The sequence below is a fragment of the Eurosta solidaginis genome, chromosome X (genome assembly GCF_040869045.1).
Source record: "Eurosta solidaginis isolate ZX-2024a chromosome X, ASM4086904v1, whole genome shotgun sequence".
In the NCBI taxonomy this organism is placed as follows: Eukaryota; Metazoa; Arthropoda; class Insecta; order Diptera; family Tephritidae; genus Eurosta; species Eurosta solidaginis.
The window spans coordinates 72399015-72423492 of record NC_090324.1 but is presented as its reverse complement, the minus strand read 5'-3'; the positions used below and the strand labels follow the sequence as shown (position 1 = coordinate 72423492).

General features: G+C 39.4%; 1 protein-coding gene across 7 annotated transcripts in view; it reads right to left on the bottom strand.

Annotated features, from left to right (window-relative positions):
• The window catches only part of anne (anne boleyn), a 1549371-nt gene that overhangs the window by 824872 nt on the left and 700021 nt on the right, over positions 1-24478 (bottom strand). For all 7 annotated transcript variants that reach the window (XR_010947828.1, XM_067758047.1, XM_067758046.1 and 4 more), the window contains 2 exons: positions 9820-10018; positions 9457-9761 (listed from right to left, as the gene is read on the bottom strand). Coding sequence is in view for 6 of the 7 variants with exons in the window: in XM_067758047.1 (XP_067614148.1) it covers positions 9457-9761; positions 9820-10018 (504 nt within the window). In the remaining variant the exon portion in view is untranslated. The remainder of the gene's footprint in view (positions 1-9456; positions 9762-9819; positions 10019-24478) is intronic.

Sequence of the window (24478 nt, the reverse complement as noted above, 5' to 3'; positions counted from 1 at the left end):
TAACACCTTTCGTTTGATACCCGTATTGTACAAATGCATTCTAGAGTCACCCCTGGTCCACCTTTATGGAGATATCTCGAAAAGGCGCCCAACTCTAGAACTAAGGCCCACTCCCTTTTAAAATACTCATTTACACCTTTCATTTGATACCCATATCGTATAAACAAATTCTAGAGTCACCCCTGGTCCAGCTTTATGGCTATATTTCGAAAAGGCGTCCACCTATAGAACTAAGGCCCACGCCCTTTTAAAATACCCATTAACACCTTTCATTTGATACCCACATCGTACAAACAAATTCTAGAGTCACGCTGGTCCACCTTTATGGCGATATCTAGAAAAGGCCACCTATAGAACTAAGGCCCACTCCCTTTTAAAATACTCATTAACACCTTTCGTTTGATACCCGTATTGTACAAATGCATTCTGGAGTCACCCCTGGTCCACCTTTATGGCGATATCTCGAAAAGGCGTCCACCTATAGAACTAAGGCCCACTCCATTTTAAAATACTCATTAACACGCTTCATTTGTACCCATATCCCACAAACAAATTCTAGAGTCACCCCTGCTCCACCTTTATGGCGATATCTCGAAAAGGCGTCCTATAGAACTAAGCTCTCGCCCTGTTAAAATACTCATTAACACCCTTCATTTGATACCCATATCGTACAAACAAATTCTAGAGTCACACCTGGTCCACCTTCGTGGCGATATCCCTAAATGGCGTCCACCCATAGAACTATGGCCTACTCCCTCTTAAAATACTCTTTAATACCTTCCACTTGATACACATGTCATACAAACACATTCCAGGGTTACACTAGGTTCATTTTCCTACCTGGTGATTTTCAGTTATTTTGTCGCCATAGCTCTCAGCTGAGTATGTAATGTTCGGTTACACACGAACTTATCCTTCCTTACTTGTTAATTTTAGAAAGGAAAAAGTTATATGTTATAGTCCAAAGTATTTTCTAATAGTCGAAAGAAAAAACAATTGCGAATTCTTTGCACATCTATTTTTAATTTTTTTTTTTTGTAGATTTAGTATTAACCATACCAAGAATGGAGTTTTTTGAAATTTGGTTGAAATATTCGAAAGAATCGAGAAATAAGGAGTTATTGAGCTGTATTTTACTTAAGGCTGATTTAAGAGAAGTAGCTGAGCGTTCGTTAAGAAATTTAAGATAACAAATTTCAAAATATTCGTCCAACATCGATGAGAAATGGAACAGCTCTGGAAGTCATCGGGAGCGATTTTGTAATAAAAACTCGGAGTGGCTTTCGGGAACAGATTTCAAGTTTACAATTACGATGGATTCAAGGTTGCCATCAGAGCAACCAGCTTCGTCTTCAGGTAACCCAGGACCCGGAAGACCACAGAAGGCGTTTCTGCTTTCCAGTCAAAAGACCAAACGTCGTCGAGTGAACGAACTACTGCAATCCAGAAGTGCTGATGAGTTAGTTTATGCGGCAGAAGTATCAACGCGGATGTCCGGCAACAGGAATATTGCTAATATTATAAAAAGTTCACAAAAAACCACATAAAAAACGAGGAACAAGGTAACATGTGAGCAAGTTGCAAGATGCTTGAGCAATGTAGAAGCTTTGGCATACTATGTAGACAGCAAATCGACGACTCATGGGTACAACGACTCGTGGAGTATCAAGGCAGGCCATAAGGTTTATCCATCATTTTATAGTTTAAGAAAAGCTAAGGCAGAATGCTACCCAAATGAGATTGATGTGGGTGAAACAAGTGCTGAAATTAAAGTTCAAGCCGTATTAGATAAAACTGTTGAACGTTTAATTTTAGCGAATCAAGAAGTTCTTGTTAGTTTGTTACCTACATCTGTGTCATTTACTTTAATCAGCAAGTGGGGTTGCGATGGAAGTTCTGGTCATAGTAAATATAAGCAAAAATTCACATGCAGTGCTGACACTGATGAATTTTTGTTTATAATTTCTTTCGTTCCTCTTCAGTTACAGGACGAAAAGGGTAACATTGCTTGCAGAATGCTCGACCTTCTTCTACGATGTATTGTCGTCCAATTAAATTTATTTTCTCTAAGGAAATAAAAGATTTTATTGTTTCTGAAACGAACAAGGCCTTAGAGGAGGTAAATGCTTCGTTGCCAACAAAGTACTTTCTCGAAGAATGCGAGGTTTCTGTAAATCACAACATGCTCCTAACAATGATTGACGGAAAAGTTTGCAATGCTTTGACTGAAACTTCTTCACAAAAGTGCTAAATTTGTGGTGCCACTCCAAAAGATATGAATGATGAGACACGGGTTTTTATGCCTAACCGAGATAATCTTGGTTTTGGCTTGTCTACTCTCCATGCCTGGATAAGATGTTTTGAATGCTTGCTTCACATAATTTATCGCCTCGAAGTAAAAAATGGCAGCTTAGGAATGAGGCAGATAAAGATAGTGTTAAGCAACGTTCCAACGAAATCCAGAATAAATTTAAAAGTGAACTTGGATTGATAGTAGATCAACCAAAACCAGTATTCGGCAATACCAATGATGGTAGTACTGCTCGAAGGTTTTTCGAAAATTCTGAGGCTAGTGCTGAGATTACGGGATTGGGTGTAACGCTCGTCAAAAGATTCGTTACTCTCCTTCGCGCATTAGTATCTGGGTATAATATCAATATCCAAAGATTTGAGATATTTGCGAGTGAGACTAAAAAACTATACATAGATCTCTATCCGTGGTTTTATATGCCTGCTACAGTTCATACAATCTTAGTGCATAGTACTGATATTATAAAACCAGCAATTTTCCCTATTGGCTATTGGTCAACTTTCTGAAGAAGCACAAGAAGCCCGTAAAAAAGATTTGAGACTATTCAGGGATGATAACACACAAAAGCAGTCGCGTGTAGCCACGAATAGAGATCTTATTAATATGTTACTTATAACATCGGATCCCTTAGTTAACAGCTTAAGGGAGATACCCAAGAAAAAATTTAAAAGCCTGACTTCAGAAGGCTTACATTTACTGTCCTCCGATAATGCTGAGGAGTTAATAAATACCCCAGTTGTTTCAAGCTTTCACAGTAATGATGCTCCTGACTATTCCCCAAGTGACTCATCGAATGACAGTGACGATAATGAATGGTACCATAACTATAAAAAAACTTACGCTATAACTTTTTCCTTGATCAGTAAGTAGTAAAGTAAAGTAAAAAGAAGTAAAATTTTAGAAAAAAATAAGAAAAAAGGCACATATGGCTGAAAAAATATTATACTTGTAATGAATACATATGAAACTGAAAATATCAGAAAATAATTTTGTCCAGCTAGCTTGTTCTACACGAAACACTGTGCGTCGGGGTAATTTCTAGACTTTTCGGAGATATTTCGGATTCATTTTGGGACCCTTTCAAAATAATTTCTGGATGGATTTCGGGATCCCGTCAGGGTAGTTTAGGGATCCGTTCGAGATCCCGTCAGGGTCATTTCGGGAATTCTTCGGGACTATTTCGGGATCATCTCTGGATGGTTTTCGGGATCTCTCCGGCATCCCGTCGTGGTCATTTGGGTACTTTTTCGAGACTAATACGGGGTCATTTGGGGACCCTTCCGGCATCATTTCCGGATGGATTTCTGGATCTGTACGGGAACCCATCAGGGTAATTTCGGGACTTTTTTGGGACTATTTCGGGATCATTTGGGGACCCTTTAGGGGTAATTTCGGGACTTTTTCTGTATTATTTCGGAATCGTTTGGGGACTCTTCGGACATCATTTCTTGATGGTTTGCTGGATCCATCAGGGTCATTTCGGAACCATTTTGGGATCGTTTGGGGACCCTTCCGAGATCATTTCTGGATCCGTCCGAGATGCCGTAGGAGTAAATTCGGGATTTTTTGTTACTTTTTCAGAATTTCCGGACTAGTTCGGGATCATTTTGGGACCCTTCCGGAATAATTTCTTTATGGTTTTCGCGATCCGTCGTGAATACCCTCGGGGTCATTTCGGAACTTTTTCTGGACTATGTCGGGATAATTTAGGGAGCCTTGCTGGATATTTTCTGGATGGTTTTTGAGATCCGTCCGGGAGCCCGTCAGGGTCATTTCGGAACTTTTTCGGAACTATTTCGGGATCATTTTGGCACCCTTCAGGGATCATTTCTGTGTGGTTCTCTGGATAAATCTAGAATCGTGTCGTTGTCATTTCGGGTTTTTTGGGAACTATTCCTGGAACTTTTGGAGACCCTTCCAGGGTATTTCTGGATGGTTTTCGGGATCCGTCCACAATAGCCTCGGGGTTTTCGTGGCTTTTTCTAGATAATTTCGGGATCCTTGGGGGTTTTATCAGGTTGTCAGCCCATTTAGTTCTTTTTTTACTCAATTACAAAAACAAAATGCATTAGACAGAATTTTTTTTTAAACAGATTACTTCATAAGCAAGCTCACGTGAATAGCCCATATATTTCATTTTCTCCTTGCGGACGGGGCCGCGGGTAAAGGCTAGTATATTATAAATAGGAAAGTTTGGATGTCCAGACGTTTGTCTTTGTGCCTCAATCACGCAAGAACGGCTGGGCTGATTTGGATGAAATTTAGCACACATATAGGAAATTGTATAGAAGGATCTACTAGCTATATATTTTTCAAAAGGGACGAGGTCCCCGCCCCCTAGGAACAGTTATAATTTAATTATTATATTTTTTCATCTTTGTGACTGAATCACGCCAGAACGGCTACACGGATTTTGATGAAATTTGGGACACAGACAATAGTTTACTAGCGAAATTTTTTTCGAACATGGAAAGGGGGTGGGGTGGTGTTCCCACGACCCCTGCGAGCAATTACTTTTTAATAATTTTTACACATTATAACTTTTCGTAAACTGGCCTTCACCAATATTACAGACTCAATGGGTCAAATAAGTCGAGGGCTTATAAAGGTGATAGTTTTTGGTATCTGGCACAAACAGATCGACATCTAAACAATTTTGAAAAACGATCAGTGATCTTCTCCTTCGCCTCCCGCCATCCGCCCTCCTTCAATTTTTTTATTAGCACGCTTTTATTAGCTTTACCTGTATGTTTCTTTGTAACTCTTCATTCGCTCCAACGCTGCCTTATTAACATGGTTTTATAATTAGCTTCACCTTATTTGTAATTCCGTCAGGTGTCATATCGATCCGGGATCATTTCTGGATGGTTTTCGGGATCCGTCCTACATCCCGTCGGGATTATTTTGGGACCTTTTCCGGACTATTTCTCCCGGATAATTTCTGAATAATTTTCCAGATACGTCCTGGATCCGGTCGGAGTTATTTCGGGACTATTCCGGGATCATTTGGAGACTATTCCGGCATCATTTCTGGATGGTTTTCGGGATCCGCCCGGTTTCATTTTGGGACCCTTCCGGGATAATTTCTGTATTGTTTTCGGGATCTGTTCGGGATCCCGCCGGGGTTATTTAGGGGCATTTTCGGAACTATTCCGGGATCATTTCGGGACTATTTCGCGATTATTTGGGGACCCTTCCGGCATCATTTCTGGATGGGTTTCGGGATCCGTCCGGCTTTCCGTCGGGGTATTTTCGGGATCATTTGCATACCTTTGAGAGTTAAATTCTTGATGGTTTCCGGGATCATTACGGGAATTTCTCGGGGTCATTTTGTGTCCCTTCCGGCATAATTTCTGGATGGTTTTCGGGATCCGTCCGGGATCCCGTCGGGGCCATTTCGGGGCTATTTCGAGATCATTTGGGGTATCTTCCGGCATCATTTCTGGATGGTTTTCGGGATCCGTCCGGGATCTCGTCGGGGTCTTTTTGAGACTTTTTCTCGACCAATATCTACGGTATCATTTGGGGACCCTTTCGGCATCATTTCTGGATGGTTTTCGGGATCAGTCCGGGATCTCGTCAGTGTCATTTCGGGACTATTAGGGGATAATTTAAGGACCTTTAAGGCATCATTTCCGGATAGTTTTCGGGATCAGTCCGGGATCCCGACGGGGTCATTTCGGGACTATTTCTACATAAGTTGGGGTACCTACCGGCATCAGTTCTGGATGGTTTTCGGTATCCGTCCGGGATCCCGTCGGGGTCATTTCGGGACTATTTCGGCATCATTTGGGGTACCTTCCGGCATCATTTCTAGATGGTTTTCGGGATCTGTCCGGGATGCCGTCAGGGTCATTTCGGGACTATTGTGTGATAATTTGAGGACCTTTCCGGCATCATTTCTGGATGGTTTTCGTTATCCGTTCGGGATCCCGTAGGAGTCATTGCGGGACTTTTTCATTTAATGACTTTTTCGGGATCATTTGGGGTACCTTCCGTCATCATTTCTAGATGGTTTTCGGGATACGTCCGGGATCCCGTCGGGGTAATTTCGGGACTTTTTCGGGATCATTTGGGGACCCTTTCCCCATCATTTCGTGTTGGTTTTCGGGATCCCGTCAGGGCCATTTCGGAACTATTTGGGAACATTTCCCATCATTTCGTGTTGGTTTTCGGGATCCCGTCAGGGTCATTTCGGGACTTTTCGGGATCATTTGGGGACCATTTCCCCATCATTGATGTTGGTTTTCGGGATCCGTCAGGGTCATTTCGGAAATATTTGGGGATCATTTGGGAACCTTTCCGGCATCATTTCTGGATAGTTTCCGGGATGTGTTGGGGATACCGTCGGGGTTATTTGGGACTATTAGGGGATCATTTGAGGACCTTTCCGGCATCATTTCTGGATAGTTTTCGGGATCCGTCCGGGATCCCGATGGTGCCATTTCGGGGCTATTTCAGGATCATTTTGAGGTACCTAGGGGCATTATTTCTTGACGGTTTTCGGTATCCGTCCGGGATCCCGTCGGAGTCATTTCGGGATCATTTGGGTTCCCTTCCGGCATCATTTCTGTATGGTTTTCGGGATCCGTCCGGGATCCCGTCGGGGCCATTTCGGGACTTTTTCGGGATCATTTGGGGACCCTTTCCCCATCATTTCGTGTTGGTTTTCGGGATCCCGTCAGGGCCATTTCGGAACTATTTGGGAATTATTTGGGAACCTTTCCCCATCATTTCGTGTTGGTTTTCGGGATCCCGTCAGGGTCATTTCGGGACTTTTCGGGATCATTTGGGGACCCTTTCCCCATCATTGATGTTGGTTTTCGGGATCCGTCAGGGTCATTTCGGAACTATTTGGGGATCATTTGGGAACCTTTCCGGCATCATTTCTGGATAGTTTCCGGGATGTGTTGGGGATACCGTCGGGGTTATTTGGGACTATTAGGGGATCATTTGAGGACCTTTCCGGCATCATTTCTGGATAGTTTTCGGGATCCGTCCGGGATCCCGATGGTGCCATTTCGGGGCTATTTCGGGATCATTTTGAGGTACCTAGGGGCATTGTTTCTTGACGGTTTTCGGTATCCGTCCGGGATCCCGTCGGAGTCATTTCGGGATCATTTTGGTTCCCTTCCGGCATCATTTCTCTTTGGTTTTCGGGATCCGTTCGGGATCCCGTCGGGGTAATTTCAGGACTTTTTCGGTATATTTATGCTGAGTGTTATCGCGGGACTGTAGGACAATATCGCGGAGACCAGCATTTTCGTCAACTATCAATACTGCGACCTCGCCTGTAGTCGGGGCATTTAACGACCACGGTGTTCATCAAAGGCGTTTGCCGGCATGGATTAAAACCCCATAGTTATTCGAATTAGATGGCATACGCTCCATTGAAGTCATAAAACTTGGAACATATACATTATTTTCAAGCAGAATTTCTTGAATTAATTTCAAAATATCTTTGAAGAGTTGGTGCTACATTTTGGCGCAACGAAGGCTGCTCCTCTTGGGAAGAAAAATATATTTGTAAAAATTTTGGAACCATGTTGGGCGGTGGTAATAAGCTTCCAATAATATGGTACACTTGTCCATGTAGTTTTCTACGCAATGTTTTGCAGCATACAATCATAAATACAATGAAGTTTGAAAAAGAGATACATACGTTCCTTGATTTGCGCGCGCTAACTTTCATATGAATGTACAATGTACATTGTACGCACATCAGCTCGTTGCGAGCAAAAAACTCGTGCATTTATTTGCCAAGAGTGAAATGACGCACTCTCTTTGGCTGTGACTATACATATGTGTCTCTTTTGCGCTTTTGTTGGCCTGCTGTAGCTTAGGTTTGGCCATCAAAAAGTTTTATGCTTGCATTATTTGGAGGTTTCTATCAACTTTATCCTAAAAATAAAGGGCCTTAATTTGTGAAAATGAAAAAAAATAAATAAAAATTGCAGGGGTATTTATTTGCGTCAATAATTTCTTTAAAAAAAATCATAAAAAATTGGTTTGGTACTTCTTGAGATTAGCCGTTACAAACATTGCCCCTATAAGCATTTTTATATAATTAGTATAGATTAGCATAGATTACTATTTGAAATTTAACTGTTGGCGTTTTACTTGTGGCTTTTCTTTCTGGGAAAATCATCATTGGTCAACCATCCAACAATTTTCACGCATTGAAAAAAGGGCGATCGAATACAAATAATAACATGGACTTGTATTGATTTCGGCTTATTAACAAACCTTTTTGCTCTCCCTCTCACGTTCACCCTTCTTTGTATAAGCATTTTGATTATGTTTTTCGTTAGCGTGTAATGTTGGCGTGGGTGGACCTGGAGGTCAAGATTCTCGATTGTTGGTGATAATTTTCCGTGGCAAGTTTCGATGATGTTTTATAAGATGTAGCCACCATTGTTTTTGCTTTCACCATCGTTCAGCTGTATATTGCTGTGGTGGCGTCGAATGAGATACACCTCTCGTATGGTTGAATTATTACATATATTTAAAAAAAAAGTTACCCCCCCCCCCCCCCTCCTAGAACGTAAAAAAGCAAGAAAAATTAAAAATTAGTAAAAATCCGTTTTGTGATAAGAAATTACTATGTAGATTAGTATTATATATTCATAACATTCAATACAAAAAAAATTTCCCCCCCTGGAACCGCGCATGTTAGTATAGATTTAATGTTACAATATACAGTATTCCTGAAAAGAAGCTTGTATTTTGTATTCATTTTATCGTCCGAAAAGCACCAAATAATGAATTTTTAAATTAGTGTGTAAATTTGTGTCTCAGAAATATATGACAATTAAAATTTCTTTAAGGCAGTGAACTTTATTGTGTCAATATAAACGCATTCCGAAAATCAATATTTTCATCGCCCTGCTAAAACCGCTACCAATAAGGTCTTTTTAAAAAATCAATCTGTGTTCCAACAGCAAAAAGCTATAGGATTTTCAAGCTTAATTAAAGTGAAATGAAAACAAGAACTTGTTCTTAATAAATAGCTGGACTTTTTATCACGCATTGATGTACTTCCAAATATAGCTGCCAAAACTATTCTTTACTCTCCTGAATTGGAATTTAGTTGTTGAAGGGTGTTGAATAAAAGCCTGCGACATGCGTCTAGATATTTTACTTACCTTAGTAGCTAACGTGTAAATAAAGCCAATTAGAGCAATCACTCCCAAACACTCAATGAATTTTAACGAGTCTTGCTCAAACTTATAATCAACAGGTGGTGGGTACAATATTGAACGAACCAGTCCACCTTTGGCAGTTATGTTTCCGGTATTTATTACAAGGGCTAAAACTTTTTCAGAATCAATATACCGTGTTTGTATAATCTGCGTTCCACAAAAAAGAATATGTCGTGCATGTTCTTGCTTATCAAAAATTATATCACGTTTCATTGGCAACGGAGTTTTAGTTACAGGTACACATTCACCTATAACAAAGTTGTTTTTTGATAAGTTTGTTTTTTTAAATAAAAATTAATAATATACCTGTCAACATTGATTCGTCTAGGATACAGTTGCCAGACAAAAGTACAGCATCACATTGCATCATACATCCATTCGTGGGTATTTCAATAATATCTCCAGGAACTATATATGAAGAAGCTATCTCATATGCATCACCCGTTTCCGTTAACACTAAACTATTTCCAACGTTCGAAACAGTCTCTCGTAAAGCATCTTGATTCTGCAGAATATTAAAAATTATGTTATATAACATAACCATATACATTAAAAGCGACTTTAAGCAGTTTCCTTTGTGAATGACGTTTTACAGGTAAAATCAAAATGTACTACCGACCTTCAGGGTCCTATTAAAGTGGCAGACACACTATAGCAAACAACAATATTATATATTAAATAATTTATACCTCATTTATTGGCAATTTATTACCGCAAACAAAAATTTAAAGCTGCGTCCGGTTCCGGGAAACGGGAGTGTCTGCTAGCTTAAAACTCAAGCCAGCAGACACTTCGTGAAAACACGACCTATACCTTCCGAACGAATTGAATAATTGATAATCTCCCCTATTCTGGATTTTGATTACGTTCCCTTTCTACGCTCCGCTTCAATCGAAGTTGGGTATTCTGCATTACGACGGAATTGTAACGAGAAGAGGAAGAGCAAATGATTTTTCGAAATCAGCTGTTTGTACGGAATTTGTGAACATTGGAACAAAATAAATTAAAGAAAATTTGTAAAAAATACTGAAAAACGTTTATATTTTATTATCCACGCCATTTTGTACAAAATAAGTAATAGAATATTGCCGCAGTGTTATATTTTTTTTGAGTGAAGTGCTTTCATAATTGTAAGTGTGTTTTTGTCGTTCTTTTGGCCAATTCCCTGCCGTGGCCACCAAGTTTTGTTTAAACGGATTCCTGCACGAATATAGTTGACATTTTCTGAATATTATGGACGCTAGTTTCATTGCGCTGGCGTAGAATACTTTATAAACATTTATTTGTTCTTTCCGCAAGGACTGTTTAAGATTTCACTTCATCTTCTTCTACACCGGCAGCTTGCTTTGGCATATAACTGGACCCAACAAACAGACACAAATTATAGCTGTCTACTATAATGGAATCAATAGCCGCGGCTTTATTTGTGGAGTTGGAAAGCAACGCATACGAAAATGGCCAGGCGAGAATGGAAGGGCAAATATTGCGAGATTTGTGTAATCCATTTGAGATGAGTGACGAATTGTAAGAAACTGAACTTAAAAGTGGTAAAATTTAATGACTTATTTTCTTATTTAGGTTCAAAAAAAAACTTTCGACTTAATAAGGATGCTTTCAAGAAAAAATTCCAATTCAAGTCGAAATGCAGAATAGGGATGATTACATTTATTGGCAATTTATTACCACAAAAAAAAAAAAAAATTATAGCTGCGTCAGGTTCCGAGAAGTGTCTGCGAGCTTAAGACCCAAGCCAGCAGACACTTCGTAAAAACACGACGTACAGCTTTCGAACGACTTTATATAGTTTATATTACATTTAAAACAAAAACAAAAAGTGCTTCACTTAAAATTGATGATAATTATTGATGATGATACTTAAATACATTTTATCACATATGGGCATATTTTTCAGTCTTATACACATATGTATGTAAAGTTATGCAATTAATAACGTTTATTATTCAATTCAAAGTTGAGTATTCAAAAATATGTACAATTAAAGTTATGGTTTAAAGTGGATTACAATTAAAGTAGGTTGGTACAGCGAATAATTATAGTAACGACGGCTGCTTTGGTCGACGGGTGATTACGACTCACTTGTCCGCTCGCTATTAGATTTTCTCCGAGCTAATTTACTCAGGCTGTGCGCTCGTTATTCGCCTTGAGTGTTTTACGTTTGCGCTGCCATATGTGTTGGTATATGCGTGCTATCACAGTGCCTCCTCACCCGACTTACATGTATGTGTATATATTTAAAAAACTTAAAGCATATATGTTTATAAAATTGTAAAGAAATTACTTGCAAATCCTCTTATTTGCCCTTCTGCTAAGTTCGAATCACTAAACTGTTGAATAAATAACTCCAATATTGAATAATGGAAAAATGGCCTTTATTAAAGTACTTCACAATAACACTTATACTTTGCAACTAGCTTGCTTAACAACCAAACTGATTGATAGCTCAAATGAAACTCTACTATTGCCCGACAGATTACGTGCTTAATTAATAACTGCTTGATAGCTCAAATCAAGCTGAATTCCAGCGCCTCTACATTTGCTGCCTTTTATACTCTCTGATTTCAACGTTCGCATCTTCTAGGCGCTTCCAGAATCTACTAGTAGCCATCAGCTCTCAAACTACTCAGCTGTAACTACAATTGCACGATTTTATAGCTTCTCTCATTGCATACTTTCAGGAGTATCTCAGATATATGCATGTGTTTGTGCATTGATTCTCCGCTGCTCGTATACTTACATGGTACATATGTGTAGACGCAATTATTGTTTCGTTTATGTAGATACATAATGATGGATCTATGGATTGCATGATTTCACTGTTTAGCATCGGCTTAGAGATAGCAGCACCCCTTAGTTTTGCTAATATTCGTAACACTGCCCTCCACCTAAGTGTGATCATCCCGATCAGACAAATCTCCCGATCTAAACGTCGCTAGCATTTCCAAATGTACCACTCTTCTACTCCGTGGTTTCTCAATGCTTTGTATGCGGTAGATGGTATCACTGATCTTCTTCAAAACCTTGTACGGCCCTTCCCTACTGCACCGAAACTTGGCTGGAACACCTTCCGCCGGTGAGGGTTGTTTAACAGTACCAATTCTCCCTCCAAGAAACCTTCCGAATTTTTGTTCTCGTTGTACCTGCGTTTCATCTTACTACTCATTATTCTTGATCGTTCTCTCGCACTCTGTCGTTTGGCCAATGAACTTCTTCGCAGAGCTTGCACTTGACGGATTGGCTTTGCATCATCATTATCGTCTTGATGTTTCATAACAGTAGTGCGCACTGGCTTGAAACCACCCTTGTATTCTTTCTGTAAAATTCTTTCAGTCGTTTTAGTGCGTCCATTAGGGGTTGTCAATGCCGGTCTTTTTCTCGCAGGTACTTTTAATTTCGCTTTATTTGGCCCATTCGTTCCATCAACGTTTTCTTTTGACTTTCGTGGCCTTTGTCGAGTCTTCTCCACCATTACTCGATTATTACTGACCCCTTTCTCCAACTTGAAGTTAAGTGGTATATCCTGGTTCTCATAACGCATCACCCTTCTCTGCATATCGATCTTGATATCATGGTCAACCAAGAAGTCCACTCCCAATATGACTTCTTCAACGATCTTCGCCATAACGAATTTGTGTAGAACCATGACCTTTCCAATCAAGACTTCACATATCACTTCTCCCTGAACTTGGTTATACTCGCCAGTGACCGTACGCAACCTTGCTCCAGGTAACGGTTTTATTCTCCTGTTGACCAAGTCAGATCGGATCAAGGAATGAGATGCGCCCGTATCTACATTCAGTACACGTTCTTTACCATCCACATTCCCTCTGACGGTAAGACTAATCGATTTTCTACCAATTTGCAACACAGATATCACAGGGCATTCAATAGCTGGATCTAGCTCTCGATCTCTACCTCTTACTCGCTCTTGCTCATCTCCTCCAGCTTTGCGTTTACGGCCACCCACATTGTTGGAACTATTAGGACCAAGATCGCAATGACGTGCAATGTGACCGGACTTCCCGAATTTGCAGCATTTGATAACTTTTTCACTCGGCTTTTGCGGTCCTTTCAGCGCCTCCAATATTGCGTCTACCAACTCTGGCCTTTCTACTTCCACACGGCGTGCTTTGAAAACTGACTTACACAAAAGGGAGGCTGTTTCCTGAGTCAGTGCATGCGATACCGTTTCAGCAAATGTTAGTTTTGGATTCGCATATGTAGCCCGCTTCGTTTCCACATCTCATATGCCATTTATGAAACTCTGGATTTTTACCCTTTCAGGGTATTCCACGGGTGCGTCCGCATTTGCAAGATGAGCCAGTCTTTCAATATCTGAAGCAAACTTCTGCAATGTCTCATTTGCTTTCTGGTTTTGCAACTCTATTTGGTGTATCTTCTTCCTGTGTTTGCTCCCGTATCGCCTCTCTAGAGCGCTCATCAATGTTTCGCAGTTGTTCCGCTCTCCCTCAGCAATAGTCTGTAGGATTTCAGCAGCAGATCCTTTCAATGCCACGAATAGAGCAGCAACTTTATCTTCAGCACTCCAGTTGTTCACGGTCTTCTCAAACTGAATCTTAAACACCTGGAAAGAACAAAACCGTCAAAGGATGGTGTTTTTACCTTTGGATTGCTTGCTGAAACAGCTGGGCGATTTAGTTGTAACTGCTCCATACGACCTTTTAAATCATCTACTTCTGCCTGAAATTGAGCCATTTTTGCATCCTGCGCTTCCAGTTTTGATGATACCTGTTCCAAAATTTCTGCCGACATTTCAGATATACGTGCCTCTTGCGCTTCCAATTGAGATGCCATATATGTCTTTTGGTCTTCCAGTTGAGATGACACTTGCGACGTCATTTCTGAAATACGTGCCTCCTGTGATTCCAGTTGGCATGCCATATATGTCGTCTGCTCTTCCAGTTGGGATGCCATATATGTCTTCTGTTCTTCGAGCTGTGCTGACATATTTGTCTTCTGTTCTTCGAGCTGTGTTTCCATCTTGGATGTAATCTGTGTCGACATTTCTGACATACGCGTTTCTAGTGCTTAAATCTTCGATGTTATTCGTGTCTCTTGGGATTCCATCTGTGATGACCGTGTCGATGTTTGAGCAGATATTGCAGCCAAAATCATGTTCAAGTCTGTGTTCGTAACTGTCTGTGATTTTTCGTTTTTTTCTTCAATTTTTGTTGCTGTCTCGTCCCCATCAGGATAAAAGACATACTCGTCCACATCAATTCCTTCTGCTTCCATTGCCTCTCGTAGCCGTGCCTGAAGTTCGAGTTTACCGCCGCTTGTATTCAATCCACAGCTCTCCAACTCCTTCTTCAGTTGCTGGATATCCATTCACTGAACTTTGCCATGTCCTTGTTGTCTTCTGGAATTTATTCAACAATTCCTCTTCTTACACCAATTGTAACGAATTTACTTGCAAATCATTCTATTTCCCCTTCCGCTAGGTTCGAATCACTAAACTGTTGAATAAATAACTCCAATATTGAATAATGGAAAAATGGCCTTTATTAAAGTACTTCACAATAACACTTATACTTTGCAACTAGCTTGCTTAACAACCAAACTGATAGATAGCTCAAATGAAACTCTACTATTGCCCGACAGATTGCGTGCTTAATCAATAACTGCTTGATAGCTCAAATCAAACTGAATTCCAGCGCCTCTAAATTTGCTGCCTTTTATACTCTCTGATTTCAACGTTTGCATCTTCAAGGCGCTTCCAGAATCTACTAGTTGCCATCAGCTCTCAAACTTCTCCGCTGTAACTACAATTGCACGATTTTATAGCTTCTCTCATTGCATACTTTCAGGAGTATCTCAGATATATGCATGTGTTTGTGCATTGATTCTCCGCTGCTCGTATACGTACATGGTACATATGTGTAGACGCAATTATTGTTTCGTTTATGTAGAGACATAACGATGGATCTATGGATGTGCATGATATCACTGTTTAGCATCGGCTTAGAGAGAGCAGCACCCCTTAGTTTTGCTAATATTCGTAACAATATATTCTGGGCTACATCGAAAAAAACGTATAATAAAAACAGTTTTATATGGTTCATTGTATAACTGTTCTAGGACAAGCCTATGTCTTTCACCGACCAAACGTAATGAGGACCTAGGTTTTGCGTACAAAGTTCTTTGGCTAACATTATGTGGTTGATTGAAATAAACTCCAATTTATTGCATAATTTGGTTTTAATAAGAGACAATTCAAAAAATGTTCGCTCTGCGGCCGCCGAACTATGTGGCAGACTCAGTAAATCATATACAAAAACAAGCAATTCTTCAAAAAACTTTTCGTTCATACCATTTCTATAAAAGCTTACTTTTTCCCAAAAAGCTAAAACGCCTATATCAGGCTTAAAATCACAATTTAACAGTCTTAAAAGCTGACATTGTGTAACAATAGTATCTTGATCGCACTTTATCAAGTACGAAAAGTTATTTATTAACGGTATTATAGAAGTTTCGGTTTCTGCTAATACCTTGTCGGTAACATTATGTTGTACATAAAACTTGTATATCACATCTAGAAAAATCAAAGCTTTTTTGCATTTGCTTTAAGAGTTCAATATAAAAATCTAAAATATTTTTTTTTACCGCAAGTCGTTGTACATCTGTAAAGTTATCGCTTTCCAGAAATACTTCAGCTTTACTTCCAACAAAAATATTTTTTAATTCAAGGTAGTAAGTTTTATCACTTATATCAAAAATTTTCAAGAATGCAATAGGGGAGTGTAGTAGTTTTACACAAATCGCCAAAAAATTATACGGCTATGTATTTGCTACGCCATGGCAAATACGCAACACCCGTACTTTATTTTTTCAATTTTGAATAGCAAATTAACAACTGTCAAAACAAAACAAAATATGCAAAAAAAATTTAAAACGAAAAAAAGTTGTTCAGGATCCGTAGCTTTCATTTGCTCTAGCAACCATTCCAACACCAAATACACAAAATTCTGAACTCCCTTAATACTTTTTATGTACTCATACGTACAAAATATGTTAGAGAGTATTTTTGTATAGTGAAAATGTGTATAACAATGATTCGCAATGTGAATGGGCAAGGCGAAATAAACTTCAACTGCCAAGTCTTTCTTTCATATTGTGACGAATATTAGCAACACTAAGGGATACTATCATCTCTAAGCCGATGCTAAACAGTGACGTGTATGCACATCAATAGGTCAATCATTATGTATACACATATGTACGTACACGCAGCGGAGAAGAGACGCACAAACACATGCAGATATCTTATCTGAGATGCTCCCAAAAGTATGCAATTATAATTGTGGAAGTGTAGCTCACAAATACACGCGCATATGAGAAGCTATACACGTGCATCTGTAGTTATAATAATATAGCAGTAACTAAGTAAATTCTGGAAGAGCCTAGAAGTATGCAAACGAGAATTCACAGAGTATAAAAGGCCGCAACATAAGCGGCACGACAACCAGTTGGATTTAAGACGGCGAGCAATAGTAGTGTTATTGTGAAGAACTTTAATAAAGGCCTTTTTGCATTATTGAATAGTGGAGTTATTTATTCAACAGTTTAGTGATTCGAACGTTAGCACTAAATTCGTTACAATTGGTGTCAGAAGAGGAATTGTTGAATAAATTCCAAAGATTTCGATTACAACAAGGACATGGCAAAGTTAAGTGAATTGAAGATCCAGCAACTGAAGAAGGAGTTGCAGAGCCGTGGATTGAATACAAGCGGCATTAAACACGAACTTCAGGCACGACTACGAGATGCAATGGAAGCAGAAGGAATTAACGTGGAAGAGTATGTCTTTCATCCCGATGTCGACGAGACAACAACAAAAATTGAAGAGAAAACGAAACATCGCAGACAGTTACGAGCACAGCCTTGAACACGATTTTGGCTGCAATATCTGCTCAAACATCGACAGTGCCATCTCAACTGGCAGAACAGAAGACATATATGGCATCACAATTGGAATCACAGGAGACACGTATAACATCCAAGATGGGAACTCAACTAGAATCCTAGGAGAACCGTATAACATCCAAGATGGAAGCACAAGAAACGCGTATTTCAGAAATGTCGACACAGATTACCTCTAAAATGGAAACACAGTTAGAAGAACAGAAGACATGTATGGCTGAGCAGTTGAAAGCACAAGAATCTTGCATATCTTCGCAATTGACAGAACATGAAGCAAGGGTATCATCAAAACTGGAAGCGCAGGATGCAAAAATCGCTCAATTTCAGGCAAAAGTCGATGATTTGAAGGGTCGTATGGAGCAGTTGCAATTAAATCGTCCAGCTATTTCAGCAAGCACTCCAAAGGTAAAAACTCCATCTTTTGACGGCTCTGTTCCCTTCCAGGTGTTTAAGATTCAGTTTGAGAAGACCGCAGTAGTGAACAACTGGAATGCTGAAGATAAAAGTTTCAGAGGGTAAAGATTCAGAGTTTTGTAAATGGCATACGGGACGTCGAAACAAAGCGAGCTACATACGCAAACCCAAAGCCAACATTTGCATAAACGGTATCACATGCTCTGATTCAGGAAACAGCATCGCTTCTGTGTAAGCCAGTTTTCAAAGTACACCGTGTGGAAGTAGAGTAGGTAAACGCAATTTTAGAAGCTTTAAAAGGAACGCAACAGAAGAATAATGGTGCAATCAAATGTTTCAAGTGTGGTAACCCAGGTCACATTGCTCGTCATTGCAGCACCGGTCCTGGTAGTTCCAACTTGGGTGCCCATAAACGCAAAGCTGGAGGAGATAAGCAAGAGCGAGTCAGATGTAAAGATCGAAAACTTGCCCCAGCTATTGAATGTCCTGTGATATCTGTGTCGCAAATTGGAGGGAAATCAAGCAGTCTTACCGTCAGAGGGAATGTGGATGGCAAAGAACTTACTGTAGATACGGGCGCATCTAATTAATTAATCCGATCTGACTTGGTCAACAGGAGAGTAAAACCGTTACCTGGAGCGAGCTTGCGGTCACAGGCGAGTATAACCAAGTCCAGGGAGAAGTGATATGTGAAGTCTTAATTGGAAAGGTCATAGTTCTACACAAATTCATTGTGGCGGAGATCGTTGATGAAGTCATATTGGGAGTGGACTTCTTAGTTGACTATGACATCAGGATCGATATGCAGAGAAGGATTATGCAGTATAGGAACCAGGATGTGCCACTTAACTTCAGTTTATGTGAAGTGGTATGTGAAGTCTTGATTGGAAAGGTCACAGTTCTACACAAATTTGATGTGGCGAAGATCGTTGAAGAAGTCATATTGGGAGTGGACTTCTTGGTTGCCCATGACATCAAGATCGATATGCAGAGAAGGGTGATGCGTTATGAGAACCAGGATGTGCCACTTAACTTCAGTTTGGAAAAAGGGCTCAGCAGTAATCGAGTACTGATGGAGAAGAGTTGACAAATACCACGAAAGTCAAAGGTAAAGGTTGATGGAACGAATGGGCCAAACAAAGCAAAATCGAAGGTACCTGCGAGAAAAACACTGACATTGACAAACCCTAATGGACGCACTAAAACGACTGAAAGAATTTCCCAGAAAGAATGCAAGGGTGATTTCAAGCCATCGCGCACTACTGTTGTGAAACGTCAAGACGATACTGATGATGCAAAGTCAATCCGTCATGATCAAGCTCTGCGAAGTAGTTCTTCATTGGCCAAACAACAGAGTGCGAGGGAACGATCCAGGATAATGAGTAGTAAGATGAAACGCAGGTACGATGTGAACAATAATTCGGAAGGTTTCTTGGAGGGAGATTTGGTACTGCTATACAACCCTCACCGGCAGAAAGGTGTTCCATACAAATTTCGGTGCAGTTGGGAAGGCTCATACAAAGTTGTAAAACGGATCAACGATGTAGTGTACCGCATACAAATCATTGGCAAAGCACGAACCAAAATGAAAGTGGTTCATTTGGAGAGGCTAGTAGCGTTTAGATCGAGAGATTTGTCTGATCGGGGCGATCAGACTTAGGTGGAGGACAGTGTGACAAATATTAGCAACACTAAGGGATACTATCATCTCTAAGCCGATGCTAAGCAGTGACGTATATGCACATCAATAGATCAATCATTATGTCTACACAAATGTACGTACACGCAGCGGAGAAGCGACGCACAAGCACATGCAGATATCTTATCTGAGATGCTCTCAAAAGTATGCAATTATAATTGTGATATTGTCGCTCACAAATACACGCGCATATGAGAAGCTATACACGTGCATCTGTAGTTAGAATTATATTGCACTAACTAGTAACTAAGTAAATTCTGGAAGAGCCTAGAAGTATGCAAACGAGAAATCACAGAGTATAAAAGGCCGCAACAGTAGAGGCACGACAATCACTTTGATTTAAGACTCTATCTGGCGAGCAATAGTAGTGTTATTGTGAAGAACTTTAATAAAGGCCATTTTGCATTATTGAATTGTGGAGTTATTTATTCAACAGTTTAGTGATTCGAACGATAGCAGAAGGGCAGATAAGAGGATTTGCACTAAATTCGTTACAATATTAATAAACGCAACATCTTGCTTGATTGTCGCGATGTTGCTGGAAAGCATAAGCTTGTGTAAAACGCGTCTATATGAAACATTTCACTGTGCCGCGGGCGCAGCTATTTTCCAATTTCGTTGACATGGGAAAAATGATTTTTGTCCTAACTTGAATTTTACGCAACTTTTACGAAAATCTTTTATTTCCTCAAAGTTGAGTTTTTGAAATTTACCAAATTCTGAGGAAATGTATAACACAGGTAAACATAGTCTTGTAACAACGAATTTATATATCGTTCCGAAGTAAATTGCTGTGAAATCCTGCGCGCACGGTATTCAAAACTTCTCGAACTCACTGAATTTCGAAAGTTATAATTTATGTTTATTAGAGTCGGTAAAATATAAAGTTTAATTTTTCCATTTGGTATAGTGAAAATATTTTTCAGGACAACGAAACATTTAGGCAATCAATACGGTATAAATTATTGTAGTCGTTAGGGAGCTGTACGTCGTGTTGTCAAGAAGTGTCTGCTGGCTTGAGTCTTAAGCTAGCAGATACTCACTTTTCTCGGAACCGGACGCAGCTATAAATTTTTTTTTTTGTGGTAATAAATTGCCAATAAATGTAATATAAACTATTGAAGTCGTTCGGAAGCTGCGTTTTCACGAAGTGTCTGCTGGCTTCAGTCTTAAGCTAGCAGACACTCACATTTCTCGGAACCGGACTCAGCTATACATTTTTTGTTGTGGTAATAAAGTGCCAATAAATGTAATACAAACTATTCAAGTCGTTCGGAAGCTGTACGTAGTGTTTTCACGAAGTGTCTGCTGGCTTTGGTCTTAAGCTAGCAGACACTCCCGTTCCTCGGAGCCGGATGCAGCTTTAAATTTTTTTGCGGTAATAAATTGCCAATAAATGTAATATAAACTATTCAAGTCGTTCGAAAGCTGTGTTTTCACGAAGTGTCTGCTGGCTTGAGTCTTCAGCTAACAGACACTCCCGTTTCTAGGAACCGGACGCAGCTTTAAATTTTTTTTTGCGGTTATAAATTGCCAATAAATGTAATATCAATTATTCAAGTCGTTCGGAAGCTGTAGGTCGTGTTTTCACGAAGTGTATGCTGGCTTGAGTCTTAAGCTAGCAGACACTCCCGTTTCTCGGAACCGGACGTAGGTTTAAATTTTTTTTGCGGTAGTAAATTGCCAATAAATGAGGTATAAATTATTTAATATATAATATTGTTGTTTGCTATAGTGTGTCTGCCATCTTAATAGGACCGACCTTCAGCCATCTGTTTTGTTTAAAATCTGGCATACTAGTTGTTTAGGCCAGCACCCTAATGTAGCATATGGTGGCTTGAAGGGGTCACTGTAGCAAGCGGGTATTGCGTACACTATACTACCCTATATATGATTTCCTTTAAGTTCCCGTTTTCGAACCCCAGCCTCTATATCATATAATATTTTTCGCCTTCTATAATAGCCCTGCTCCCGTCTGCTTTGGAAATTTTATCACGCTCATCGATATATGTATCGAGTTAGAACTCAAGACAAATTCCCAGTGCCATTTCACCCAGTACCAAACATGGTTAAAAGAGCCTTATCGGCTCGAAGTTTTTCGTGGATGAACCACAATTTAAAATTAGTTAAGTTTATAAAAATTGATAAGCTGCCGTGCACTACCACTCGTGTTCAATTACCTTACAGTCAAAAGCCATAGTCAGTAAACATTCTAATTTAGTAAAAATTCCATTTTGTGGGGTAAATCTCATACTAGTTACTTTGTTACTGGTATTAATCCAACTGTAAAAAGAACAGTGTGTGTAAATAATTGAAAAAAAAAACGTAATTATTAACACAACTGTTGATCAGTCGTTGAGTGATACCTTTCTAAACGCACCGTTGAGTATGACTGATTGATTAACTGTAAAAAGAACAGTGTTTGTAAATAGTTGAAAAAAAAAAAAAAAAACAAAAACATTATTAACACAACTATTGATCAGTCGTTAAGTGATACCTTTCCATCGCGGACAATACAAGGTGTGTCGACTAAGCGTCAACACGTCAAAATTACAAGCAATCTTGCTCACCTGATGCAAATCTCAGGTCTAGATTCGCATTTTTGGTACGTAAGACTACTTGAAGCTGAGTTGCATTTGAGAGTTTAATAAAACTTTGTAGTCTTTTCAGATGAAATAGTTGCATATATTTCCACGGAAATATAAATAATAGAAGATTTGTAGCCTCCAACAATACGGAAATATACAGAAAGCTAAATTTATTTAAATCAGAGTCAAAAAAGTCAAGAGAAACTTAACAAAATATAAAGCGCCACATGTGTAATATGTTTCCCTCATGAAAAATTTCACTTCCATGGCTGTGTACAACAATGATACCGGCAAATTTGTATGAAAGATTTGGTCGCTTCAATGCAAAGATAACGCAAGGCATTTCATTGTTTTTTGCATGGCGTTGTCAAAGCGTAGGCGGGTAATCAAAGCGTTTGTGTTAATCTGCCTTTTGTTGCGATGCTTCGCCCGACAGATGAGCTAAATGAATGGTATCTCCTATATCACGCTACGCAATGTTTGTCAAATTCTAAGGTATTCAAAAAGTGGAGAAATTGTCAAAGGAGGATTTACAACCCTTTGATGGCTTCAAAGCGAAGATAATAGCAAGGAGTCTCATTGTTATATAATGTACCTGCCAAAGCGTCAGAACGATGCAACACAACCAAAGCGTCTATGTAAATCCGCCTTAATTACTGTCGCTGTGAAAGTCTCCCGCAAATAAAACGGTGCTGTGTGTGGAAGCAAACCAAGGGAGCAGGAAAAATATGAAGGAATGAAAGTTTGACTATTAGATACGTTTTTTTGCAATAACTTTGTTGTTTTCTTCATTTAAAAATGCTCTTACCAGATTCTTGAATTACACAAATATAATGAACTACAGACATTAAGAAATCCTAGAAAATATTTTACCGATATACTTTGTTGTTGAGTTTAACAAAGCTTTCACAATAATTAAAAAAAAAACTCTACGTTTTCTATGCTTTTTACACTTAGAGAAGCAACCTTATGCAATAAATTAAATTTTTAATGAAAATCAGTAACTCTGAACTGCACAATTTTCGCCATGATATAAAATTAAATGCTGTGGAACAGGAGCAAAACTTTTGTGTATCGGTAGTATAAGACGAGCCAAAGCGGTATAGGCTTGCACCTATTGCCATTGCTTTTTCCACCTCAACTGCAGTCAACGTTGGTCTAAATATAGTATTCGCAATTAAAGGCAAAATTTTAGCCCACTAAAACATAATCGCAAACTACATTGGAGCTATCCCTAGTGTCGGAGCGCTTGCGTCTGGTCCTCAAAAACGGAGTACGAACAAAAGCTTTCCCCCTTATTCGGCATACATTTGCCGTTTGCTTAATTTGGTTTGTAACGACAGCCTTTGAGGATTTCTCTGACGACACGCAAGCGGGTATATGAACAGATGTGTAAGCAAACGCTAACCAAATCTCCTTCTCCGCTTTACGATATTAACAAAGCGGATGTTTGATTGTGTGAGTGGGTTGAACTGTTGATTGCACATATGTGTATATACGTGTCGCTCAAGGGGCGAACGCGGATTGGTTCAACCAAAGCAGGAGAGGCGATTCGTGACTTACGGTGTCCTAAATGCCGTAAGGCTTAGTGGATATAAAAGGGGGTCCCGCTGATCAACAGCATTCAAAATCGAAAAGTCGCGGTCTTAACTAGTGCCAAAAGTGAAGTGAAAAGTTCTATATTCAAAGTGCGTTTTGTTCACCTTAAAGTGTGGGTGCGCGAGTGACAAAGTTTTTTCTAAAGTGCGGTTTCACGCCAAAAGTCAACGCGAGCGAATAAAATAAAAGTGAACCTGGATACCAAGGGATCCTCCCTAGGTGCACCGCCGAGCAAGGAGTACCGCCACCACTGGGCATGGAAAAATCCCGTCAAGAAAGCAGCAAAGTCACAGGTAAGCCAAAGTGTGATATTTGAAATTGCCTTTTTTGAGAAACCTTTGTGTTTTTTTTTTACTCGCGATTTTTTTACACCTTTTTCCTTTTATTAGAACATTTTGTTTGAACCTTGGTTAAATAATTTTGTTTGAAATTGGCATTTTTTTTGGTAAATTTTGTGAAACAGGAGAGTCGTTAGTAAACCATTTTTTTTGAGAATTTTTTTTACAAAAAAAATTAATTGAGTTAAAAATGGTTTCGAATCGTTAGATCGGCTCAACCTAAAGTCCACTTCGCGAAAGTAGCGTTTTTCATAAATGTTTCTTCGGCGCTTTTATACAAAAATCATTCCTCCATTATCAAGCTAAATATTTTTGACCCGAAATTCCCTTTTAAATTTTGAACGTTGTCGTTGTGAACAATATTTTTC